General features: G+C 36.8%; 1 protein-coding gene across 2 annotated transcripts; it reads left to right on the top strand.

Annotated features, from left to right (window-relative positions):
- Positions 1–6,242: 6,242 nt before the first annotated feature.
- Positions 6,243–25,730, top strand: LOC117672805 (DGAT1/2-independent enzyme synthesizing storage lipids-like). Of its 2 annotated transcripts, XM_034429792.2 has the most exons (7): positions 6,243–6,311; positions 7,846–8,191; positions 10,512–10,676; positions 10,858–11,051; positions 23,527–23,587; positions 24,377–24,516; positions 25,030–25,730. In XM_034429792.2, exons 2-7 carry the CDS (start codon positions 7,867–7,869, stop codon positions 25,135–25,137), a joined length of 993 nt encoding a protein of 330 aa, XP_034285683.2. In that variant the 5' UTR covers positions 6,243–6,311; positions 7,846–7,866; the 3' UTR covers positions 25,138–25,730. The 2 variants fall into 2 exon arrangements, with proteins under 2 accessions (XP_034285683.2, XP_034285684.1); XM_034429793.3 differs by lacking the exons at positions 6,243–6,311; positions 7,846–8,191 and adding an exon at positions 8,532–10,320.
- The last annotated feature ends 103 nt before the right edge of the window (positions 25,731–25,833 follow it).

The following is a 25,833-nucleotide window of genomic DNA, read 5'->3' on the forward strand; positions in this document are numbered from 1 at the left end:
CCTAGGCTTTATCAGACATTAACCAGCATTTTGCTGTCTGTTGTAAGACTTAAGGGAGACTAAAATAGATCTATTTCTGACTTATTTGTCTTCATCAGTTAGCCACACCCTCATCTTATGACTCCTCCCTGTAATGGAGGAGTATGTATATATGTATGTATATATGTATGTATATATGATCCAGCATAACTCTGAAATGGCTCTAGCAATTTCAACCAAACTTGGTACACAGATGACTTATTCTCTGGAAAAAAATACTGTGGGGGTAAGATACTCCTAACCTAACACCCCTCGGTGTGTGTGTGTGTGTGTGTGTGTGTGTGTGTGTGTGTGAGTTCCAGCATAACTCTGGAATGGCTCAAGCAATTTCAGCCAAACTTTGTACACAGATGACTTACTCTCTGGAAAAAAATTGAAAAATTTTTGGAAAAAAATTGTGACTTGCATTCTCAATCACAATAAGTCACAGGGTCAGTCTATTATTTATTTATTATTTGGACTTATATGCTGCCCTATCTCCAAAAGGACTCAGAGCGGCTCACAACAATAAAACACATAAAATCCATTCCTTCCTTTAAAAATACCCAATAAAAGTATAAAACTATACAAACCTTTAAAATCCCCTGTAAAACTCCTTCAGTCCCAGCCGGCCAGGCAGAATAGCCATGTTTTAAGGCCACGGCAGAAAGAGCGAAGGTCAAGCGCCACCCGGAGCCTCAGGGAGAGCTGATTCCACAGGGTAGGTGCGCCCACAGAGAAGGCCCGCTCCCTAAGGGTCGCCAGCTGACATTGTCTGGCCGACGGCATCTCAAGGAGGCCCTCCCTGTGGGAATGCACCAGCCAATGGGGAGCTGTCGCTGGCCGCAGATGGTCCGCCAAATACCCCGGGCCTAAGCCATGTAGGGCTTTATAGGTGATTACCAGCACCTTGAATCTCACCCTATTAAGTACTGTGGAGTGGATTTGAGATTACCATGTTTCTCCCACAGATAACTTTATGTTACTTGTTCAAGGGTGGGGTCACCACAGAATTTATTTATTCTTGCTCCTGGAGGTAAAACTAAAAGTGTTGCTTATACTCAAGTTATGTGTTAAATTAATATTATACTCAATTTGAATAATATTTTACTTTATGATTTGTATACCGTGCTTAAACTTTTAAAACCCTGTAAATAAAATTGCTTTGATTTGACATTAAAGATATAATTCATTCCTTTTCCTGTCTAATACAAGATTGGGATAAATAAATACCCGGGCAACTCCAGGTATCAGCTAGTTAAATCTAAAATCTTCCGTCCCTTACATTGTAAATTCACCTTTTTGGGAACTCTTTGGATTTTGGCACCTGAATCTTTCACAGGTACTTTGCCAACAGGGAATATAGGACATGTGGAATTACAACATAAAGAAGGCAAGCACTTTATGTTCTGGTAAGGTAGGGCAGACATTTCCTCCACCTAAGATTTTCCTGAACCCTGGAGCAACAGGCTGATATCCAAGGCAGTAATTTACCAGATTTTGAGGCTGGGAAAACAACCCAAACCAGTTCTAGAACTTGTCAATTAACTTTTTTTCACAGTTACTCTGTTTCTTGTCGGATCACTGGTCACTGAAGAAAGGAAGCCACTTTAGGTTCAGTTCTGAATTCCAACCACCTCACCCAATCTATGCAACAGAAGCCCCTCCAGGTGAGAAGGTTCGGTCCCACATGTGGAAACAAGAACCTGCTGGTCAAAACTAAGAGAGAACTGCCTGCCTGAATTCTTAGTAACCCTCTTCTTGGTAATCACCACAGATGCTAACAAGACCAACCTGACTTGCCTAAACTTAATGCCATACATCAAAGAAAGATGTACAAACATGGGGAAAGTTAATTACAATATTTTCCCCATCAGAGTTACACATTCAGCAAATTAAACATCATAGAAGAAACGTAGCCACTCCCACCCTACACCCAGCCCCAAAGACCAACTTCCCTATATATATTTCTAACCTCTCTATCCCCATTTTGTAGCTACCTTTGAAAACTATCTTTATGCTCCCAAATAAATTATTTCCCTTTCAAACAGCATGTCTGGATTTCATTCTGATTCGTTCTTGTGCAACCCCAGCTCACACTGGAACCCCATATATTCTCTTGACAACTGCATTTAAGGAAGACCAAGAATTTAAGACCAATTCCCTCATTTATAATCCCCATAATTTGGTAAAGCAAAGGAAAGCTACCGATTGTAAATGCAAGGATTGGTTGTAAAGTTACTTTTTCATTTAATCAAGCCATGTGAGATCCAAAAGGGCACAAGGCAACTATGCCCCTTGTCTCATTTGTTCTTTATTTTGGTCTTGCAAGTTTTGAACAGAGATATTAGACAATGAAAAAATAATGGGTGTGAGAATTAAAAAAATGAAATGTATAAATTGGGAGGTATTGTTAATGGCTTAGTTTTGAATGGCTTTGAAATTTAGCTTGTTTTATAATAAACAGAAAACAGGGATGTTGGTTAAGAACATGACTGTTAAACACCGTTATACTTTGATGAAAGGTTTTATGCTGGAAAAAAAGTCAGATATCTTGGCGTGACACTGAGAAACATAAATACCAAGTTGTTTCAAAATAATTAAGTGACCATTCGGGATGATATCAAAACAGATTTATTCAGGTGGAATAAATTGCAATTATCTTTGTTGGATAGGATTTCTGCAATTAAGCTGAATGGTTTATGAAAGATGTTCTTATTGCAGACATTACTGGTATTTATGATATTCCATTTAAACAAGAGCAAAATAAATATTTTTAAGATGATATGGCAAGGGAAAAAATGAGAATTAAATGCAAATTATACAAAGGTGCTAAAGAAAGGAGATTTGAGTTTACCGGATCTAAAACTATTCCTTGTTTAGTCTGGATGAAAGATTAATTAAATGTAACTGGCTGCAGTCTGATTTAAGATGTAGTGCTGATCCATGTTCCACTGTTGGAAACAATAATCTGATCTCATCCTTTGGTGTGTTGTTCCTATGTATTTTGCTCATGTAAAAACAAAACCTCCAACTCTGACTTTCTGACTGAATGACAAACCTGGCATGACTCTTTGGATTGGATTTTGACTATTCTTCTGCATGTTCCTGTTGAAAGCAAAATTACCCAGGCAAATTTTCTTTCCAACAAACTGTCTTTTGATTTATATTCTTTCCCTATCTGCTGCTTATTTACTTAGCCTTGAATCACCTGGAAATCATAGCAAACTGTTGGTTCACTTAATAACCAGGGCACTCACTTAACAATCATAACAGCTACTTTATGAGTACCACATTTGCTTAACAAGGCTGTCTTTAGAACACTGAGTATTTTTTTTTTATTGAAAAAGTTTTCAAATACAAATTTTCCCCCTTTTTTCCCCCTCCCCCTCCCCCTCCCTAACCCCCCCTCCCCACCCATCACCCCCTGTGACTTCTTCATAACAAAAAAAAACCTAATTCATAACAGATTACTTACTGCCTCCTCTAAATATTGACCTTTACTTACTAAAAATATTATTAATATTATAACATCCCCCTTTATCCATACATTTCTGAAAAAAGAAAAGAAAGGAAAAAAAAAGACATTATACTATAACATTATAGAATAACTTCTCCACTTAACTATACGATAAGTCCTACTTTAACATTTAATCTTCTATATATATTACTATAACATTTCAAAGCGGCCTTCCCCATAAAATCTAGTTTAACATTTATTCCACTCTATCCATTTCCTCCACTCCCCTAAATATATCACTTAAAAATCCCTTTTCTTAGACTAATCAATCTACTAACTAGCTTATTCACCCACTATCATACAAAATTACCATACACAACATTTCTTAATATCTTTGATTCACTGCCCACACTACTTAAAAATATATGTCTATATTTTCCATTATATCTAAATAAAAAAAAAGAAAAGACAATGACTTTAAATTTATAATCCATATAGTATCTTCTTTGAGGTCTTTCCACTGGATTGGTAGAAACAACATCCATAATCGGGTAACATAGCTTGCTGGTGCAACAGTTTATTCAGGATCTTCAATCATATCTGCCCCCATCAGTAGTAAATATCTTCTTATATGTATAAAAGTAAAAAACAACCACCCGAGTGACATTATAATTATATTCCATATAGAGCTCCAAAAAATCAAACTTAGATTTCACCAATTCTTTAATTTCCTGCTTAAATTTTTCAAGTTGCTGGTTCACAATCTCCTCCCTTCTTTCAATCTCCTCTATAAAAAATTCTATTATATTAAAATCAGGTTTCTGAGACTGAAGAGTTAAGACTTGTTCCTTTAAGTTGTTAGTGGGGGAATCCCCCCCCTTCTTGTTTGTCTGACTTTATGAGTCTCAGTGCCATATTTCCGCCCAGACAGGCTTTGTTAAAAAAAAAAAAAAAAAAAAGCAAGAAAGACTTCTTTCCAATCAACAACAATATCAGGTCTCCAAGGGAAAAAAAAAGGAGAAAAAGACACAGGAGCGAAGTTTTGTCTACAAATGTAGCCAGTGGTATTTATTCCGCTACATTGTAGTAATAAAAAACGGAAGGACTTTCCCTTTCAGCCTCTCCTCCAGCCGACGCCATTTTAAAAGGCTTTTTTCCCTCTTTCTTTTCCTCCTCTCTCTTAAGTAATTTTTTTTAAAAATCAGTAAAATACTTGCGGTTCAGTATTACAGGTCCAGCTCACATTTTCTTTGAGTAGTCTGTTAAATTTGCAGGCTTGCTTTTGACGCCTGGCTCTGCATCAGCAGAGGTCTCCCAAAGCCCGGAGCGGCGGCTGGGGATACGGGGCATCTCATCCGCTCCGTCCCAAAAGTAAAGGAAAAACTTTTGGGACTCCGCAGAGAGTTCTACCCACCCCTGCCGGCTCTATCTCCGTTTCCTCATGGAAACGGAGTTTTTTCGAGCCGCCATTCCGTTGTGAAGGCGGCTCTGACAGGCGATGGAAGCTGACAATCCCAAAGGAACGTCTGGCAGCGACAAACAGCAAACCGGAAGACTCAGAACACTGAGTATTAAAGACATTTATGTATTGACATAAGCTGACAAAACAGAAATGTGGAACTAACCAGAGCAGTAGCCAGTTGTTAGGGAAGGTATGTGTTCCAATACAGTATTTTGAATAGATCTGCTATGCTATGGTACATCCAGTCCTTGGACAGTACAAAACCCACATACTTCCAATCCCCCCTCCCCCCAAAATGTGATGACTCCCTTGGATGCTTCCTCAGATATCTCTCCAGATGTCAATTCAGAGGAGGATGAGCCAGTCTCAGGCACGTCAGGAGGAGAGTTGGTCAATGGTTCCAAGCAGCCATATGAGAGTGATTTGACTAAAGCACAGCTGCTGCAAGACAGCCCTGAGGTGGTCCTGTGGGGAAAGCACACAGTTGCAGTTGGTCAGTGATGAGGAAGACGAACTGCCTTCTGTTCCCAATCCAAGAATACATAGGGGAAAGAAAAAAGCAGGAACAGTGAAGGTCAGCCTGATTACTTGTGAGGAGGCAGTCTCACCCCTCTTGATGGGCTGCACAAGAAGCTGACTATTTGGCACAGCAGACAAATGGCAACAATGCTAGGAACAATATATTCATTTCCTTGCTGTGTGTTGCCTTCACACAGCTTCAGATTGTGTCTTTCAACTATGGCCTTGCCTTTGCCCTTTGGCCTAGCCTTGCCTTGCCTTGTGGATTTGCCTTTGCATTGCCTTGCCTTTGCCTATGGACTTTTTTTTGCCTAGGAAACTTGCTTTTGTCTAGTGGACTGAACTTGCCTTTGCCTTGAGGACTAGTGTTCGCTTCATTTGAGTAGCCTGTGGAACTCATTGGGGTTGAGTTGGTGTTGGCACAGCGAATTGCTGGGGAATACCAATTCAGGCTCAAAAGTCTTAATAAAGACTCCTTACAGCCATTGTGTGGGTATGGGTGTGGGTGTGGGTGTGCATGAGTGAGAGAACTAAATGGGACAGGAAGAACTTACAATCAATGATATAGTTTCCCAACCACTATTATAAATTTTTAAAAAGAAACTCGTTTCCCAATCTCTTAAGTACCAAACCAATTAATCCTCTTTCTTTATTCTTCATTTAAATGTGCAAGTTAATTGGTACTGGTTGGCTAATTTGAACTGAGTTTCTACTCACCCCACCCTGAGGGAGGGACAACATAACATTGTGTTGGTTTAAAAACATATCACATCAGAATTCAAACTGACTTTTTTTCAAGCAAAGAGTCTGAAACAGATGCCTTTGGAAAACAGTGATCATTGTGATATGCAGGTGAAATTGATCTCCTTTCTTTAAATGGGTGGATGGATCCTAGTTTTCCTTTGTCAATCAATAATGTTATGCTTGTTTATAAATTTGCAACTCTTCCCTTAATATTTTGACACTGAATTCAGAGTAATACTTTTATTACAGAAAGGATGGCTGGTGAGGGGTTATTAATGGATAAATTACACTTTCATTCTTAAGGAAATGCAGTTGCATCACCATTTCCATCAACTCTTCTAAATGACTTGGGGTATCAGATGAATGGCCTTAGAGTCATTTTGCAGAAAACTGAATATTACCCAAGATTTTATGGACTCTGTGGAGATACTCTTCAAATATCTGCAGAATCTGAAACATTACTGCTGTTTTCCTTCTTGTATGAACCAAGCCAAGAAGAGAGGCTGATAATGATACCAGCTTTCATGGTGAATGGAATAGTGTTATTCTACTGATACCTTTTGTCTTCTGCTAGAAGTTCTTTCAGCAGGTTAGCTTACCAAAAAGAAAGAGAGGAAATACTTATTCATTCTGTCAGCTGAGCAGAGAGTTTATTATTAATAGATTGCAAGCAGTGGTGGGTTCCAACTGGCGTTACCACCGGTTCTCTTCATGCACGTGCTTTGCGCAATCACCGCACACATGCTGTCTTTGCTCGCACACGCGCCAAACTTGTGCTCCTCGCAAGCACGTTAGGTATCTGCTCAGCTGAGGTGCAGCAATCGACTCTGCTGCGCCTACCAGCTGGGCTAAAAAAGAAGAAATAAAGGTAGGAATAACGTGGGGGCAGGCGGGAGGGCCCAGCTCCCAAACAAAGAGAACCGGTTCGGTGACGTCACATTGTCACCACTACCGGCTCGGCCGAACTGGGCTGAACCGGGAGCAACCCATCACTGATTGCAAGGCATTTTATCTTATTCTGCATTACTGAACGGGATTGTTTAAGGAACTCCTTAAATGAAGCATATATGAAGCACTTCTTATCGAATTGTTAAAGGAGTGGCAGGCTTGGAGAGGTCTGTCATAATGGACCAGGTTCTAATAGAGAGAGGGAAGGTGAATTTCTTGCAATGAATTAATCTACAATTGATCCTTTTCTAATAAAAATTAGGTGGGAGGAGAGAATGAACATTAACCAGGAAGAAAAAGTTTCCATGTCTGATTTTAAATAGGGGTCCAGAATTGTCCAGCTATTGTCCACAATAACCCACAACTTGTTTCTAAAGTCAAGGACCACCTTCTAAATTGACACCATTGGCTGGTCATTCAAAGCTTATCTTTCTTGGTTGGTTACAAAATTAAGTGTAACCTAAGTCTCTAATAATGCCAGTAATATATCATTAAAAGGATCAATAATCTGATTGACGTATTAAGCCTTTATTTGTTTTTTGTCTCAGCTCAATCTTCTCCATAAGGCTATTTGAATGTGTCATTACAATGTATGCAGTGCCATCCTGATATTCTGTTGTCCACCCAGAGTTCAATATTGCAACTACTACTAATAGTAAACTATGTTTGTGTGTTTTTTATTTCTCTTTTCCAGGAACAAATTATTTGTTTGTGAATGGATTTATATTTATATAATCTGATTTCAAACATGACTGTGGAAAATATATGTTGTACCTTAAGAAATGAACTTACAATCTGGTCAACTTGCATTTTAGAAAGATATGCAGGCTTTATGGTATATCCCTTAATTTGGTTAGTGATTCTGATAATATTATATTATCCCTATATTTGCGCATTCTCTCTGATCGGTCTCAGTAATGCAATACTTTTTGTATGGAAAAAAATTGGCAGTTTGCCAGAAGATATCAATAGCCAAAAATGGGACAAGCCAAAGCAATTTTTGTCACTGGCATTTGACTGGATTGGAAAGCTACTGCACAGTAAGTATGACTTTCTTCATTCATTCTTTAAGGCAAGGTTGAGGAACACTATTGTAGGCAACATTCTTGTAGCCAACCATAATCAGCACTAATTTGTATCTTGGAGACGTATCTGAAGTAATAGAACGTGACAACTGATATTCTGGGCCCAATTCTGATTGTAAGTGAAGTTCTAAGTTTTAAGTCCGTTTAGAAACACATCAATTTTACATTTTGTGCTAATCCATAATCTGTCATGGTTTTGGCCTGACACAACATAGATATCACACATATATCTATTAACAGTTCTAGAAAAAGTAAATTTAAGTTTAAAATTATGTTTTATATATATATTTCTTTCCAAACAACTTCAGCCCTACGCAGAATCCATCAAGTCATACATACAAAACTCATTCCACTTCATAGAAACAATAAAGAAACAAAACCTACAACCCAGCGACCTACTTGTGAGCTTCGATGTCATATCCCTCTTCACCCAAGTGCCTATTAAAGAAGCCTTGACAGCAATCCAAAACATATACAACCCCTCTAAACACATCCTAGATCTGACCAACCACTGCCTAACCAACACATACTTCATCCACAATGGACAAAGATACAAACAGATAGAAGGAGCACCTATGGGATCACCCCTCTCACCCGTCATCACTAACCTATACATGGAACACTTTGAAACCAACACCTTAGATAAACCTGAACACAAACCCAAACTCTGGCTGAGATATGTAGATGACACTTTCGTAATTTGGCTACATGGGAAAGAAAAACTGGACAATTTCCTCACACATCTCAAGAGCCTATACCCCAAAATACAATTTACTATGGAAACAGAAGCTAACAACAAACTTCCCTTTCTGGATGTCCTAATCTACAAAAAACCCAACGGCTCCCTAGGACACACCATCTACAAGAAAAAAACACACACCAATCGCTACTTAAACACACAATCACATCACCACCCTGCACAGATCAACTCCCTAGCCAAGACTCTCATTTCTAGAACCAAATGCCTAGCCGACAAAGACCACCTGAAAGCTGATTTACATACTCTCACAAATTAATCTCTAAGGGATTCCAAAGAAACACAATTACCAACCTAATCCAAAGGGAGACACTCCCCAAGAATCGAGACAGAGAACAGGACAACGGCATCACCCTCCTTCCTTACATCAAAGGCACCACAGATAAAATCAGCAAAATTCTCCACAAACACAATATTAAGACAGTCTTCTGCACTGACCAAAAAAAAGCCAACATCTTAAGAAACCCCACAGACGAGATCCAGCTAGAAAACCAAGGGCTGTGAAATACCATGCAAAATCTGCCCATACATTGGACAAACTAATATGAGAATAAATGCACGCATTGCAGAACACAAGAGTGCAATCAGAAAAGAAGAAAAAACTTCCTCCCTTTTCCAGCACCTTAAAGCAACAGGACATGAAATTGATTTTGAAGGAACCAAATTAATCTCCAAAACCGAACACTTCAACAAGAGAATAATTATGGAAGCCATCGAAATAGAAAAACACCCCAATAACATGAATAAACATGATGATACCTCCCACCTACCAGACATCTGGAAACTAGCCCTTGTCAACAAATGAGTCCCAGCACCCACAGACAGAAAAATCTACACACCAGAAGCCAAACACACACACCCTGAGACCTCCAGCCAAAACATACCCCAGCCAGCCACAAAGATGAAGTCCTGCCACCTGGTGGAGAACAGCCGACCATACACCCAAAGCCAAGCCAATAGACCCAGACTAGGACTCCCAATCAATCAGGATGAAGAGGTGGGGCCATCCAAACAAAGCATGCTGCCAGCACCAGATTTGAAACAGTAACGGCTGTTGCTGTTAAAGAACCCTTGCACAGGCCTGATGATGGCAGATGAGATTCTGCCGAAATGAAACATTGCCAAGATACTCTCAATCTTACACGGAAAAGACCTGAATACACCAAGATATATATATAGTTTTATTATTTTAGATTATTTAAAATGGCCATAATTCCCAAGATAGCATTGAGATATTTGGGATAAAAGATAAGCTCTTATGTCACTTTAATTGGTATGAATCTAAGTGAATTATAAAAAAATTAAAGGAATATGCAGGATCACAAAGGTAATAATACTGAATTCAAACGATTCTGACCGATTGATTTTGGCACCTAATACAACAACATGTAGTTCCAAAAATCACATATGATTTAAAATGTTTACCTTCACAAGAAAGCTAAGAAAAAAATTCTTTACTTTTACAGGAGACCTTTGTTAAACATTACTGAAGTCCTTTCATTATTCTACTATTAACAGGTTATGAGATTTCTGGACTAGAAAATCTACCAAATGGACCAGGAATCCTTGTTTACTACCATGGAGCCATACCTAGTGACTATTTTTTTTTTGTTCAAAGGATTTATAGACTCACTGGGAAATTCATCTACTCTGTGTTAGATCATGCTATTTTTCATATACCAGGTAAAAAAGAATACTACAAGTTTAGTTTTAGTTATTTTCAACTGATATACTGTAAATTCACTGATTTAGGAAGTCCAATTTTTCTTCTTCAAAGACTTAGTTGAATTATGTCATGGTGGAAATATATGTATTCTGTTTTCTTTTAAAGCAAGAACAAAATGACTTCTTAGGTCTTTTGCAGGAATCAGACTATTCCTTTCCATCTGTAATACTGATCATCCTACAAGAGAAAAATGTTTAAATGTTCTGAAACAAGGGCAGCTGATGGGAGTTGCACCAGGAGGAGTACGAGAGCAAAATTATGGAAATAATCACTATAAACTAATATGGGGAAAACGGAAAGGATTTGCTCAAATAGCTATAGATGCAAAAGTGGTGAGGCATTTGTCATTTCATCTTTTTCCTAGAGGTCTTTTACATTGGAATCTGAATTTATAAATGCTGTATTTCATTTTCACGTCATCTATTTATTTTTAAGCTATCCGCAAATGTACAGGAAGCAGCAAGAACCACAAATCAGATTTGACAGGCCAAGGAAAGGAAAATCTTCTTTCTCCCGTTCACATAACCCTAGAAATGTAGTTCAAGAGCATATTATTGTATGAAAATGTTAGCTTTTATTGCAAAATTATATTTATATAACCTATTACTTTCTCCAAAAACACAGACAATATAGGACATTGTAAAAACATCTGCTTTAAAGAAATATCTTTAAATTATTATTACTTTTATTATCAAATTTATTTTTTGCCCATTTTGTGGTTCCAGGTGATTCTGGGCAACTTACAGTAAGAAAAAATGTATAAATATCCAACAATTACCAATATAAACACAGACTAAAATTACCAAAATTAAAACTAATTTATTTAGTGTATTGCATATAACACATGGACTGGCAATATATATTAACATTTCATCTAGATTAGTAGAACACAATAAAATATAAATGTTAAAAAGATCTATGTTGAAATACCCATGTCTAGGCCAAACTAAGAAAGTAGGGATTTGAAAGGAAGAGGTGGGGTGTCTTCTCTGTTAGTGCACCAACCACCTCCAGCCAACAGCTTCTCCTTCACCACCGTGACTGGTGGCACAGCCCAGTTTTAAATCTTTTCCTAAAAGCTGAAAGAGAAGGGTTGAGTCTTAGGTCCTGTAGCAAAGGGCAGGAGCCCCCTCCATTGGGAAAAAATGGTTCTGCAGGTATCCTGGACCAATGCTATAATGAGTTTTAAAGCTAACACTGTGGAAGCAGATTTCAGCCAGTACAGTTCGTGTAATACTGGTCTTAAATGTGCTACCCTAGGGTTCAATCAGAATACAGCTGGAAGGGACCTTAGAGGTCTTTTACTGCAACCTCCTGCTCAAGCAGGAGACCCTATACCATTTCAGACAGGTGGCTATCCAGTCTTTTCTTAAAAACATAACACTCAGTCATAAAACACTTCCAACTTCTGAAGACAAACTGTTCCATTGGTTAATATTGCTGAGCACATTGTAAGCCGCCCTGAGTCTTCGGAGAAGGGCGGCATATAAATCAAATTAAAAAAAAAAAATTGTTCTCACTGTTAGGAAGTTTCTTCTTAATTTCTTAGTAGTTTTTTCTCTTCTTGATTAGTTTCCATCCATTGTTTCTTGTCTTGCTTTTTGGTCCTTTGGAAAATACATTGATCCCCTTTTCTTCATGGGATCCTTCAAATACTGGATACTGCTATCATGTCACCCCTTATCTTTCTTTTCTGTAGACTAGTCATACCTAATTCCTGCAACAATTCTTCATATGTTTTTGTCTCCAGGCCTATAATCATCTTAGTTGTTCTTCTTTGCACTTTTTCCAAAATCTCAACCTTTTTTTTGCAATTTGGTGACCAAAATTGGATGCAGTATTTCAGGTGTGGCCTTACTAAGGATTTAAAAGCAGTACTAATACTTCACATGATTTTGATTCTATGTGTTGCAATATTTTTAGGATCAGACTCAATAATAATATTTAGAGTTAGAGATTCAAATATATTTCTCTTTAATTATAGTAGGCATTCTATATTCACTGAATATTCACAGATAGAAGCAAGGAAAATGGCGAAGGTGGCTCTTTATATATACAAAGGGTGGAGCCAAGAGTAGGAGTGGTGAATTATGAATACATTAAGAAACAAAGAATAAGTTAACCCCTGATATCCCATATATACATTATTTACACATTAGGGAATAAGGCATTTACATCTGACAAATCCCCCTCTAAATGCCGGTTCGCTATACAACACCAATTACATTCAGATTCAGGACAATATAATACATACAATCTGGAAGTTAAGTATTTATGCTGTTTAGAAGGTAAAGGCTTCGTCAATATGTCAGCCAATTGTTCAGAGGTATCGCAATGTACTGCTTTGATAAATCCATCTTGGGACAATTGTCTCACATGCTTAAATTTTATATCTATATGCCTGGATCTTTTTCCAATGGCATCGGATCTAGATATTTCAATGGCCGCTTTATTGTCTTCATGCATAACAAAAGGCAAAGCAGGTTTTTTCCAAACATCTGAAATTAAATCATTAAACCATACAAGGTTATTTGCAGCTTTGGATAAACAAACATACTCCGCTTCTGTGGTTGAAGTGGCTACCAATTCTTGTTTACCAGTGTACCAGTAAACTGGACAGTCATTTAACAGAAAAATATAACCAGAGGTACTTTTTCTGCATGATGTATCTCCAGCCCAATCCGCATCTGCGTAACATGTAAGTCTTGGTTCTTTGTTATCACTAGGCTCTAATACTAGACAAAAGTCCAATGTACTTTTCAGATATCTTAAAATTCTTTTGACAGCTTCCCAGTGATACATTGTTGGTTTACTAACGTGCCTTGATAATAAATTGAGTGGTAATGCAATATCTGGTCTGGTCCAATTAGATATATAAAGAAGTGAACCTATTACTGATCTATAGAATGTATTATCCTTGAATTCAGGGGAAGATTCATCAGTATTTCTAAGAAAATCAGTTTGCATAGGAGTGTCACAGGGTTTGGCATTGTTTAAATTACATTTGTTTAGAAGTTCAATAATCTTATCTTTCTGAGTAAGTTTGAAACCCTTTCTAGTTTTGTTAATTTGTACACCAAGGTATTTGTTTATTTTACCTAGAGATTTCAACGAGAAATGTTCATTTAACTTGTTTACAAAGATTTCTCTTCTCTCTCTGTGTTTTCCTATATATAAAATGTCATCTACGTAGATCAATACAAACTCAACGTGATCATCACTCTTTTTGACAAAGAAACAGTTATCAGCAGTGGTAGCGTTGAAATCCATGGTTTTAAGTATTTTTACCAAGCAATCGTACCATCTTTTGCCAGATTGCTTTAATCCGTATAAGCTCTTGTTCAATAGCCAAATTTCATTTTTATTAGTGTATTGACTGTGAGGTGCTCTTACGTATATCTCCTTATCTAGTTTTGCGTGTAGGTACGCAGTCTGTATGTCATATTGGAATACATCAAGATTGAGTGTGGATGCTACTACTAGAGCTGTTTTAACACTCTCTGTTCTTACTGTGGGGGAGTATGTGTCAGTATAGTCCTCCGGATATTTTTGTGCATAACCTTGTGCAACCAATCTAGCTTTGTATAAGGTATTGCCTCCTTCTAGATTCTTAATTTTATAAATCCACCTGGTACCAATAATTGTTTTATCTTTGGGTGCAATCGCAGGTGTGAATACATTTAATCCTTGTAAGCTCTCCATCTCTTTTTTCATAGCTAGTTCCCATTTTTCTTTTTCTTCACGAGGTAGTTTTAATACTTCCTCATATGTATTAGGTGTTATTTGTTCACCATCCATATGCATTATGTAATCTTTGTATTTATTTGGTATTTGATTTCTGTTGTTCCTAATAGTTCTTTCTGGTTTGCTATGGTAGTCATGCAAATATCTTGCTTCCTTTTTTGTTAATGTGTCTGTCTTTATTTTGTGTTTACTATTTGTCCATGTTTTGGTTTTGTTTTTGCTTCTGTTAATATTTTGATTTTCTATCGTCCCTTCCTCACGAGATTTGGTATCCTTGCATTTATTCGGAAATATTTCATTAAGATGTAATTTAGACCAGTTGGCCTGTTCATGGAACACAGCTGTTCTGGAAACTATAAATTTATTATTATTGTCAATGAATCTGTACCCTTTGGTGCCAGTTTCATATCCCATAAATCTTAATCTTCTGGATACGTTTTCTCCCTTTCTCCTCAATTGTTTGGGTATGTGTACGTCTGCAGTGACCCCAAATATGTGCATGTGTGCTAATTTTGGTTTCCTATTATACATCACCTCATATGGTGTCTTATTCACAATACTGGACCAGGTTCTATTTTGAGTGTAATTTGAATAATGTAGGGCTTCTGACCAAAATTGTTTGCCTAAACCAGCATCCTCTAATGTGCATCTAATCATGGTTTGTAATGTGGAATTCTTTCTCTCTACAATCCCGTTTTGGAACGCAGAAAATGGACTAGATGTGTAATGTAACATTCCTCTATCCTTTAACCATTGGGAGAATTCCTTAGACATGAATTCACATCCCCTATCTGTCATAATTTGTTTTATTCTGATATTATGTTGTGTTTCTATGCGTTTATAAAATTCCTTAAATTTTTGAAAGGTTTCATCCTTGTGTTTTAATGTGTAAACAAAACCATAGCGACTATAATCGTCTACTATTGTTAGGAAGTAACGTTTTCTATAAGTGATTGATGGAGTTAATGGACCAACTAAGTCCATGTGTACTAAGTCAAAAATTTTGTTAGTTGATCTGGTGGATTTTTTTGGCCTGGGACTAGTTTTTAATTTAGTAGATTTACATACTGAGCATTCCAAATAATTTTCACAATTTTTTATTTTGACACCTTCTGCGTGTTCAATCATTTTTTGTACTACAGGAAAACTTGCATGTCCTAACTTCCTATGTAAGATATGAGCACACTCGTCATGTATTGGTTTACCTATTTTTGGTTTCTTCTCATTGTGTGTATCTGTGTGACCGTGAGATATTTTACATTCATCATTGTCACTGTTACTAATATTTTCATCATCTGCCTCAATGCAATCTTCCATATTTGAATCAATGTTATGTAACCATCTTTCTTTTGTTATCAGATAGGGTAGGCCTCCTTTAATCATCACAGTGCCTACATTAGTTTTATTCTTCTCTAAAGTTGCTTTTCCCTTTGAGAAAACTATATTGATGTCAGAATCTCTGCTTAATTTTATGACACTTAGTATGTTATGAGGTATTTCTGGTATTAACAATACCCCCTCTATTTTTCCTAGACCAGGCAAGGTCACATTCCCTCTGCCTAGTACTTGAACTTTTTCTTGGTTAGCTACTTTTATTACAAACTTATCTTCTGTAAATGAAGACAATATATTTTTGTTATTAGTGGTGTGATTAGTTGCTCCAGAATCAATAAGCCAATTATTGTTCTCATTTGGTTGCGTTTTGGTGCTATCTTGTTTATTTAGTCCATTCAGTGAACCAGATTTTCTCTCTTTTGAATTTTCTCTGCCCCCTCTATTTTCTCTGTAATTTGGTGGGCTTCTATATTTATGTCTGTCTGTGGAAGACTGTCTATAATTGTATTTATTCCTATATTCTGACCTATGTCTTTCTTTTGAGATTTTGGGGCAATCTCTTCTATTGTGTTCTCTGGACCCACAATTGTGGCATTTAAGGGTTTCATTATATTTTTCTTGGAAAGCTACCTTCCTAAAAGGTTTGTGTTCTGTGTGATTGCTATAACGATTTTTTCTTGAATTGTCTTCTGCTATCAATTTGTTAGATAGACTTTCTATTGACAAATATCCTAGATTGATGGTGTCTAAGTGTGACATAAAACTATCCCATGATGAATCAAGTGAGTTGATAATAACACTTTTCATTGTTTGATCTGAAATCACTTCCCCCCTCAAATGCAGCTCAGCTCTTATTTTGTTTAAAGATATTAAATGCTCACTTATGGAAACCCCTGGTTTTACTCTGGAAGAAAAGAAGGCCTTAGACATTCTTGTGGTGGTAGCTACACTATCGCTGTGAAACAAATTAAACATGCATTGGATTATTTCTGAAACAGTTAGGTTTGGTTTGATGCTATGATACATTGCAGGAGACACGCTAGATATTATTAAGAAAAATGCCTTATGGTGTAAACAATCTATTTTTAAAGTCCAAGGTCTTCTTGGGGGACTAGTGATAAAGAATAGTAAATTTTCTTTCATAAAGACAACCTGGAGCTGTTGATACCATTCTTGTAAATTAATGCCATCAACTCTAAGTTTTGGGAAGTCACTGGGTAAGTTACCCACATTATTTTGTCCATTACTTACAACCTGAGGCAGTCCGTGGTCTCGCAAGTGTAGAAAATTGCAAAACGGCATGGGAATGCTCGCAACGAGTCTGCGCGGTTCTCTGGCCAGTTCAAGTCTTTCCGGACCGTCTACGTAGTTTCGCACATGCGCGTTGTTCATTTCTTCTTTGACGTCGTCGTGGAAGGTTCTCTCCATTGCAGCTCGCTCGCTCCGTTCCTCTTCAGACGAGTCGGTCTCTGGCTCGGTCTTAGGAGTTCTGATGGCGGCGGCTGTTCTTTTCTTTCTTTTGGGTGCGTTGGCACTTGCTTCGGTCTGCGGTGTAGGGCGGAATCGACATGGCTCTCTGGGCTCGGGCGTCGTCGTTCTCGAAGTCAGGATGGGAGCGTGCAGGTCTTGAAGCATCGGCTTGTTCGCTTGCTTCTTCGTTGGCGCTTTGGAAATTTTTAATTTTGGCCCGAATGCGGCAAAAAGCGTCTTCATTGCTGACTTTACTTGGGATTTCGTTAAGTCGTTTTCATTTTCTGATTCTGGCTCTTCCGAAGAGTTTGAATCCTCCTTTTCACTTTCGTTGTCTGATAACGTTTTTGGTGCCAGAAATTTTGAACTGAGCATTTTGATTGGCTCTGCTTCGCTCACTTTGGAGGCTTGTTGAAACCAAGATGGCTGCCATTCAAAATTTCGCGCGGGATCACATCTTTTCTTTTTCATAACGACTTTCTCTGTAGTCACATCACTCACAGTTTTTTGGTCTTTGGGTTTCTCTTTAGCGATGTTTTTTTCTCTCGCTGCTCCGCTGTTCTTCAGCATTTCTTGGAGGTTCGCGATGAGGCTTTCATCATTCTTCTGGCTTTTTAAAATCTTTAGTATCTCTGACCTAAGTTCGTTATTTTCTATTTCGATTTCTTCCTGGCCATCATTTTCATTTATTAGTTCTTCTTCTTCAGTGGTGTATTCTTCGGATTCTCTCGAAATCGCGTTTGTGGATTCGTTGATTATTTCTTGTTCAGTTTCTATTTCTTTGCTGTAGGCCCTGGTGTTGGGCCTATCTTTCTTAGACATTTTTAGTTATTTATTGAGTCAATTAACCATCCTCTGCTACCAGTTTGTTGCAATATTTTTAGGATCAGACTCAATAATAATATTTAGAGTTAGAGATTCAAATATATTTCTCTTTAATTATAGTAGGCATTCTATATTCACTGAATATTCACAGATAGAAGCAAGGAAAATGGCGAAGGTGGCTCTTTATATATACAAAGGGTGGAGCCAAGAGTAGGAGTGGTGAATTATGAATACATTAAGAAACAAAGAATAAGTTAACCCCTGATATCCCATATATACATTATTTACACATTAGGGAATAAGGCATTTACATCTGACACTATGCTTCTGTTTATACATCCAATGTTAACTTTTTTGGCGGCTACACACTGCTGGCTCATGTTTGAGTGATCATACATTAGGACTCCTAGGTTAAGGTGACCAGATTTTAACATTGGTAAAGCGGGACACCCACCATTTTGTGGGCGTGCCTTGGAGGTCATGTGACTGGGTGGGCATGGCTAGCTGGTCATGTGACCGGGTGGCCATGGTTATGTGTATAGAAAAAAGTCATTTCTGACAGGTCCTCGCACTTTGGACTGGTCCTCACACTTATGACTGGTCCTCACACTTATGACCATCTTCACATTTATGCCCGTGCAGCATTCTTAACAACCATGTCACTCATTTTACAACTGCTTCTCTTCACCATGGTGATAAGATAGGGCAAAAAACGTAAAATGTGAGGATAGTTAAAGAACAAAAGAGAACAAATATGAATAAAGAGCAATAATTAGAAACACACATACAAACATACAATGTATTTTCCTTGAACAGAATATTTGGCTGGTTCACAAATTTAAACAGTGTTTAGTCATTTCAATTAAATTTACAATTTCTATATTTCCTTTTTGCCATATTTATTCCTCATCTATTTTTTTAAAAAACCAATATTACCCTTCATCCTCATCTCTAATCTTAATCAAATTCAATTTTTCCCTTCTATTCTATATTATACCCCTTCCCATTGTCATCTATTTTTATATCCATCCTCATATTGGTTAATTATGTAATTATGTAATACAGTTGTTTAATACAAATTCAACATTTTAATATAAATCAATTAGTTATATAACTATCTTTTTTGTATATTAATCAATATGAACATGAATATTCCAATTATTTCCATGCAATCCAATTTCTTACAAATCAATTAATTATATTTACCAATAATAATAAACCAAATAATTTCCCCCATATATTCCTCCAAACCACAACTTAACAATTTCTGCTTTCAACACAATATACAATTAATAGTATCTCAATTATTACAATTCCCTAGTTAAATAGAGCTTTTTTTTCTTTTGTGTTTTAAAATCTTGAACTCTCCTCTTTTGCCCTAAATTTCCCAATGTTTGCAGTTTTGCACCTACCTTTTTTGGTGAGGAAAAAGAAAAAGAAATCTCTCTCTGCCTCATTTTGCCACGTTGCAGCAAAGACCCTGCTTTACTTTCAGTTTCACTTTTAGTTCCCCATAGTTAGGGGAAAAAAATCTCCAGCACTCTGCAGCTAGCAACTACAGTGCCCTGAGCAAAACAGCTGAGAGCAAATCAGCTGAGAGTCGGGAAGCCGATCTAATCAACTTGTGCTAATTAACCTATGCTGAAGCTTTAAGGGGCTGTTTTTTCTATTTTTGCAGGCATCGGTCTACTCATTTGTTTTCTTTTAACACTGATCAGCTGTAGGGCGGCCCTTTGAAGCCCCGCGGCAAGAGTTTAAACAGTTTTTTTCCCTCTAGCCATCAGCTGGGACTCACGAGGCAGCCGGGAGCAACCCACCACTGCGCCGTGCATTCTTTCCAAAAATCGGGACTTTTTTAAAACGACGCGGGACAAATTGTTCAAAAGCGGGACTGTCCCGCCAAAAGCGGACGTCTGGTCACCTTATCCTAGATTACACACAGTTAATCTAGGCTCAGAACTAGGCTCAGAACTGTCTGAGCCATTGCAGTATAGAGATTGCAGTCTAAATACTCTTCAAGGGTAGACCCATGTAGAGTGTGTTGCAATAATGAGTGCAAGTCCAGGAAAGGGCACAATTAGTGGAGAACAAGATGTGTGAAGGCTTTCTTAGCCATGACTGTCAGTTGCTCTTCAAGTAGAAGTCATTAGCGTAGGACAACCTGCAAGTTGCACACTGGGCCTGTCTGGGGTACTGCTACCTATCTAGAACTAAAGATGATAAGCTTCTGGATCCCTGGAGTCTCTGAATAATGTGTAATACATGAATCCCAAACAATTTCAAATATGGGTCTTTACCTAAATATTTTTCAAAAACTTTTATTAATTTCTCCTTACAGTCCTCCAATATTGCTTTTTTCTGTAGCAATCTTTCATTTAATCTCTGTCAAAAAGATTTTCTTTTATAAACCAAACTCACAGAATTATGATCCAAATTGCCTCTGATAATATTTTGACTTCAGAAATCCTTGTAGCCATGTTCTTTGAAATTTAAATCATGTAAATTCTTGAGAAGGATCTAGGTCCGTGATGCGGAGCCATATTAGTGGGCATGACAGCTCAGCTCTGGGGCGCATGCGTGCACCGGCCAGCTGATTTTCGAGCTTTCTGGGCCCACCAGAAGTAGGGAAACAGGTTGTTTCCTGCCTCTGGAGGGCCTGGCCGGGGGGGGGGAGGGCCCGTTTTTCTTTCTTACCTGGCTCCAGATTCTCTCTATTTATCTGGGAAGGGTGAAAACAGCCTTTCCAACTCCCATGGAGGCCCTACGGAGGCTGAAAGGGCCCATTTCCGACTCCTGGTGGGACAGGAAGTGTTGTTTTTTGCTGTCCCCAGCCTCCAGAGACTCCTAGAGATGCTCCTAGAGACTCCTAGAGATGCTCTGGAGGCTGGGGACAGCAAAAAATGTCACTTCCTGTCCCACCGGGAGTTGGGAATGGGCCGTTTCAGGCCTTTGGAGGGCTTCCGAAAGAGTGAGAAAGGCTGTTTTCGCCCTTTCCAGATAAATAGAGAGGATTGGAACCAGGTAAGAAAGAAAAATGGGCCTACCAGGCTATCATATGCCAGGAGCGGGGGAGGGGGTGTTTGCGTGCGCGACCCTCCCCCGCCCGCCCCTCTCCTGGCACGCGATGGGAAAAAGATTAGCCATCACTGATCTAGGTCTTTCAAAAAAAAAAACAAAACTAAGTAACTAGCTTGAATTGCCATTTTTCTGTCTCCATATTTCTACCACACCTAAATTGTCCATCAAATCCAAGAAAACATTTGGCAATTCATCTTAAATGATTTTAATATTCTTCAAAGAAGTTCTGCCAATTTGTGATGAGATCACTCCATTTTAATCTCTCATTTGACCCCAATTTTTATAAGAGAAACCGATCAATCTCTCCATAAGTCCTTTATAAATTGATATTTTCTCCCTCATTTGGGAGTTGGTGCCTTTATGGTGTCTTAGTCCCATGCAAATGAAATTCTACCCCACAAATCTTCCATACTCATCAGTCAATATAAGTTTATACACAAAACAACTCAATTTCTTTCTTTTTTTATTTTTCTTCTTGCTAAAATAAACTTTTCATCCCAATTATTATAAAGCATTTTTTCATTTAATCTTGCATATATTATATTTTATAAATAACTGAATTTAGGTGAATGAGTCTAATGAGTCTAATACTCTTTCATCTTCCTGTTTTTCATGCAACAACTGTTCTGTGAGGCGAGTTGGGCTGAGAATGGCCAAAGTCAGCCAGCCAACTTTCATGCCTAAGGCAGGACTAGAACTCACAGTTGTCTGGTGTCTTAAATACTAGACCAGATTGGCTCTACATTTATGTCTTTTTTTCCATATATTCTTTAATTTTTAAATAGTGATTTTTTTTTCTCTTTTCAGAAGCATTTGCTCCATTTATATTTTACAGTAAGCATTTATCATGTATAATCAAACCAAAAGTTTAGAAAAATTGATACCTATGTCACATAGTTCAATATCATCATTTTCAGTTTCCTGTTGCACCTGTTGGAGTTTGGGTATAGTCTGCTTTGACACCACCATTTGACTCTCCTACAATTCTTTATTTTTCTAAATTCCCCTGCCTTCCTGAGGGATTGAAAACTCTGCTGTCTGAAAGTAAAAATCACAGCTTTCAATTTTATTTTTCCATTAAAATGAGTTCTTTTTTAATCTCTCAATCAAAGTACTCTTTTGTCTTATGCAAAACTCTAATTGGAATTTCTTCAAGAATAATTATATTATCAATCTTCAATCTTGTATTAAAACCGTGCTGCAAAACTTCATTTTCTGTCTTGTTTCTGACAAATGCAGCAAAACATTTCAAATTCTCAAAAATCTATTTATTTTACATATTTTATCGATTTCCTATGTATCTTTTTTCCAGTATTTTTATTACAAATTATATTAAACAGATAAAACTAATAAAAAAGAAAATATGCAGAAAATCGTTTAAAAGAAAAGAAAATAGTAAAATAAAAGAATTGAAAGGTGTGGAAACTAGAAATAACCAGCAAGCATATTCAATGTTAACAAGTTATCACTTAAAATACAATCAAGCTTTTGCCAAAAGTTTTTAAGTCTTTATAACCATTTCTCTCCTTTAATCATTTGTAATCCAAACCACATAATAAGTAATCAAATGGAATTCTGTGTTCAGAAATCATCTCTTTAGCTGTAAATAAATTACATCTGGAAGTGGTTAAGAAATGAGGATTTTGTGAATCTTGTCCCCATATATGATAAATTATACTGGTGAGCCTGACTGGAATCTTTAGGCTCCCAGCAAGCTTAGCTCATAAGCCAAACACAAAAACTTCAGTTCATGCAGTCTAGTCATAAGGAGCAACTATCTGGAGTGCAAGTGAGCAGCAAATTTACCAGCCACAGTTCGCCATCTGTTGGCCAATCTGCATTCCGACACAGTCCTTGCTCCTTCAGTCCTAGCTCTTCCTAAATTCCCACAAATATGGGCAAAGGTTATAAAATAGTAAACACACACATAAAAAAGAATCACGATGCTTTCATTAAACTCTTGTTTATTCTTTTCTTTGACATATCCTGAGTTTATTAAATCCAAGATTTAAGATGAAAAATAAAGTTGTGGTTTAATGTTAGTCTATTAAGCAGGATCTTCAAAGATTAGATGCATGAAAATTCAACACTAAAGGAAGAACGAAGGATAGTTTGGCATGTCAGAAGCTGAGTTGGAACTTCATTTAGTAGGATAATGCAGCTGTTCCAGTGTTTAAAAATCTCAGAAGCAAATAACTGATAGGAAGTCAAAAGATGCAGTGACCTTAGCAACATATCTTATTCACATTAGTTTCTCAAAGATCTGTTTTATGTCCAAACCATACATTTCATTTCATTCCTTTCATGTACTGTGACTAAAATAGTCTCATTATTGGTTTCTTTTATCTCTTCTAGCCAGTCATCCCTTTGTTTACCCAAAATATTAGAGAAGGGTATATATCATATGGAAATATAAGTAAGTAAAACTTTATGTATTCTCAGGAATGTTATTACTTTTAAGCTATAAATCTATATATCTGCATTTTTGCCTGCCATATTTAATTTCAATAATACTGTAGCTCAAGCAGCAATAGCTAAACCTGGGCTGTAAATATTTAAAAAGTATAATTGATGTAGATGAATTTGGGAGTATTTTCATTCAATTCTGTTATGAAGATAGAATGATGAAAGACTGTCTAATCCCTTTTCATTTATTTTCATCTATTTTATCAAAATGCTGAATGAATATATAGATATATGAATATGAAATATATGAAAATGTCCAACTCTGAGTTCTACAGAATTCCAGAACTTTTCTGGAAAACCCAAAATTGCATTTCACATGATGTCATGGGATTATACGAACTGACCCAGAAATAACAGAAATTCAGAAGATATAATCATATACTGTAAATGCATTGGTACTTATTCTGGGAAATTACTCTGTCTCTATACTTATCCATCATCCTGCCATCTATCAGTCTTCTGGGATCTGTGTGTGTGTTTACATGTCTGGATTAGCCTGCTTTTCCTAATTTTCTAACCTTTGTAAAATCTATGTGGAACTTTGCAAATTATAAGGCCCAAACATGATAGCTTATTTTCTTGCTCTTTCAACTGGAAAACCTTTACATTAGTAAGTTCTAAAACTGCTACTAAAAATTGCCATAGATATTGAATATAGGTCTCTAACAAAAATATTAATATAAAACTCTTTGCACTTTGCTAAAATGTTTTTCTTAGATTTTCTAAATCTTGTACACAGGACCAATGAGATGGTTTTATGAGCGAAACCGATGGTTAATCTTTCCCTTATATGGAGGATTTCCAGTTAAATTTATAACCCATATTGGAGAACAAATTCCATATGATCCAAATATAAGTCCTGAAAAATTAACTGAAAAAGTAAGTGTATTTCTATTATAAGAGAAAAAATATACATTAAAATTAACACTTCATTCATGAAATTATAACTTTATAATAATACTTTGTAAACACTTATTGGATTTGCATGTTCTGAAAAACCAGGTATTATGACATCTAAAATAAGGTTTATGTTTTCAAGTAAAAGCTGAATCTAGACAATTGTTGTTTCTTCAACAAGCCACAGTTAGGAGCAGATTAAATAGTTCTACACCGTATATTTTAATCTACCATATAGTTTAACCCAAAGGAAAAATATGATTTATCTGATTATACACATCAACAGGAAGGGAGAAAAAATCTTTGCTATGATATATGGAATTTTACATATATTTATATATTGAAATACGTTATCTGTTCTATAGAAAAGTCCATATATCCTTTAGTTCTGAAATGTTCTTTCTATAATTCCGGAAACATAAATCTAAATTATATAATTTTTTTCTTTCTTTTCTCCATCCCACCCCACCCCATGCTGCTCCACCTCTCCAACAGACTCAAAGGGCAATAGAGGCTTTACAGAACAAACACCAGAAAATCCCAGGAAGCATACTGCATGCTCTTAAGCAACGCTTTGAGACACGTAACAAAGATAAACAGTGATATAACAACAGTCTCTGTAAATGATATATATGCGTAGATGATATATGTATAAGTGTAGTACAGATTTACCACCACACTTTTCTTAAACAAAATGTAAGAGCAAATTGAGATGGATGAGAATATCTACCGTATTTACTTCAATGTGTTTAAATCTTCAACATCAGATTAAAATTCATTTGAAAACACCAAAGGCAAAGCATTACATGATAATCTTTCCACACCCTTATGAATTATACAGTGAACTGGCAGATGACTGAAGGAGGCCAACTTTTATTCCTACCTTGGAAAATGAAAAATCACATGACATCAACAATTTGGACAATTTTAGAGGACATACTGTGATCATCAAGGAGATTTATCCTAAAACGCTTTGAAAACCATCACCAAGAAACTTGCCTCATCTAATTTTTTTTTTCAGATAGCTTCCACAATAGGCTGTAGAAATTTTGTAAAGATAATATATCTTAATTTTTTTTACAAAGTAGTTGACAGAGTACTTCATTGTGACTAGCACTACAGGCTATGTAAAGGATTCATAGCGATTAATTGGCTGCACTTATATAGTCCAGTAAATATTTTCACAGTCCTTTAAATGGGTATTCCCAGGCTTGTATATTTTCCTTTCATCAGCAGGTGGTGCTCTTAGGTTAATTTTCACTATTACTAAAAATCTGATTTTAATTATTTTAAATTGTA

This window comes from Pantherophis guttatus, chromosome 3, assembly GCF_059756535.1.
Source record: "Pantherophis guttatus breed Tessera chromosome 3, ASM5975653v1, whole genome shotgun sequence".
In the NCBI taxonomy this organism is placed as follows: Eukaryota; Metazoa; Chordata; class Lepidosauria; order Squamata; family Colubridae; genus Pantherophis; species Pantherophis guttatus.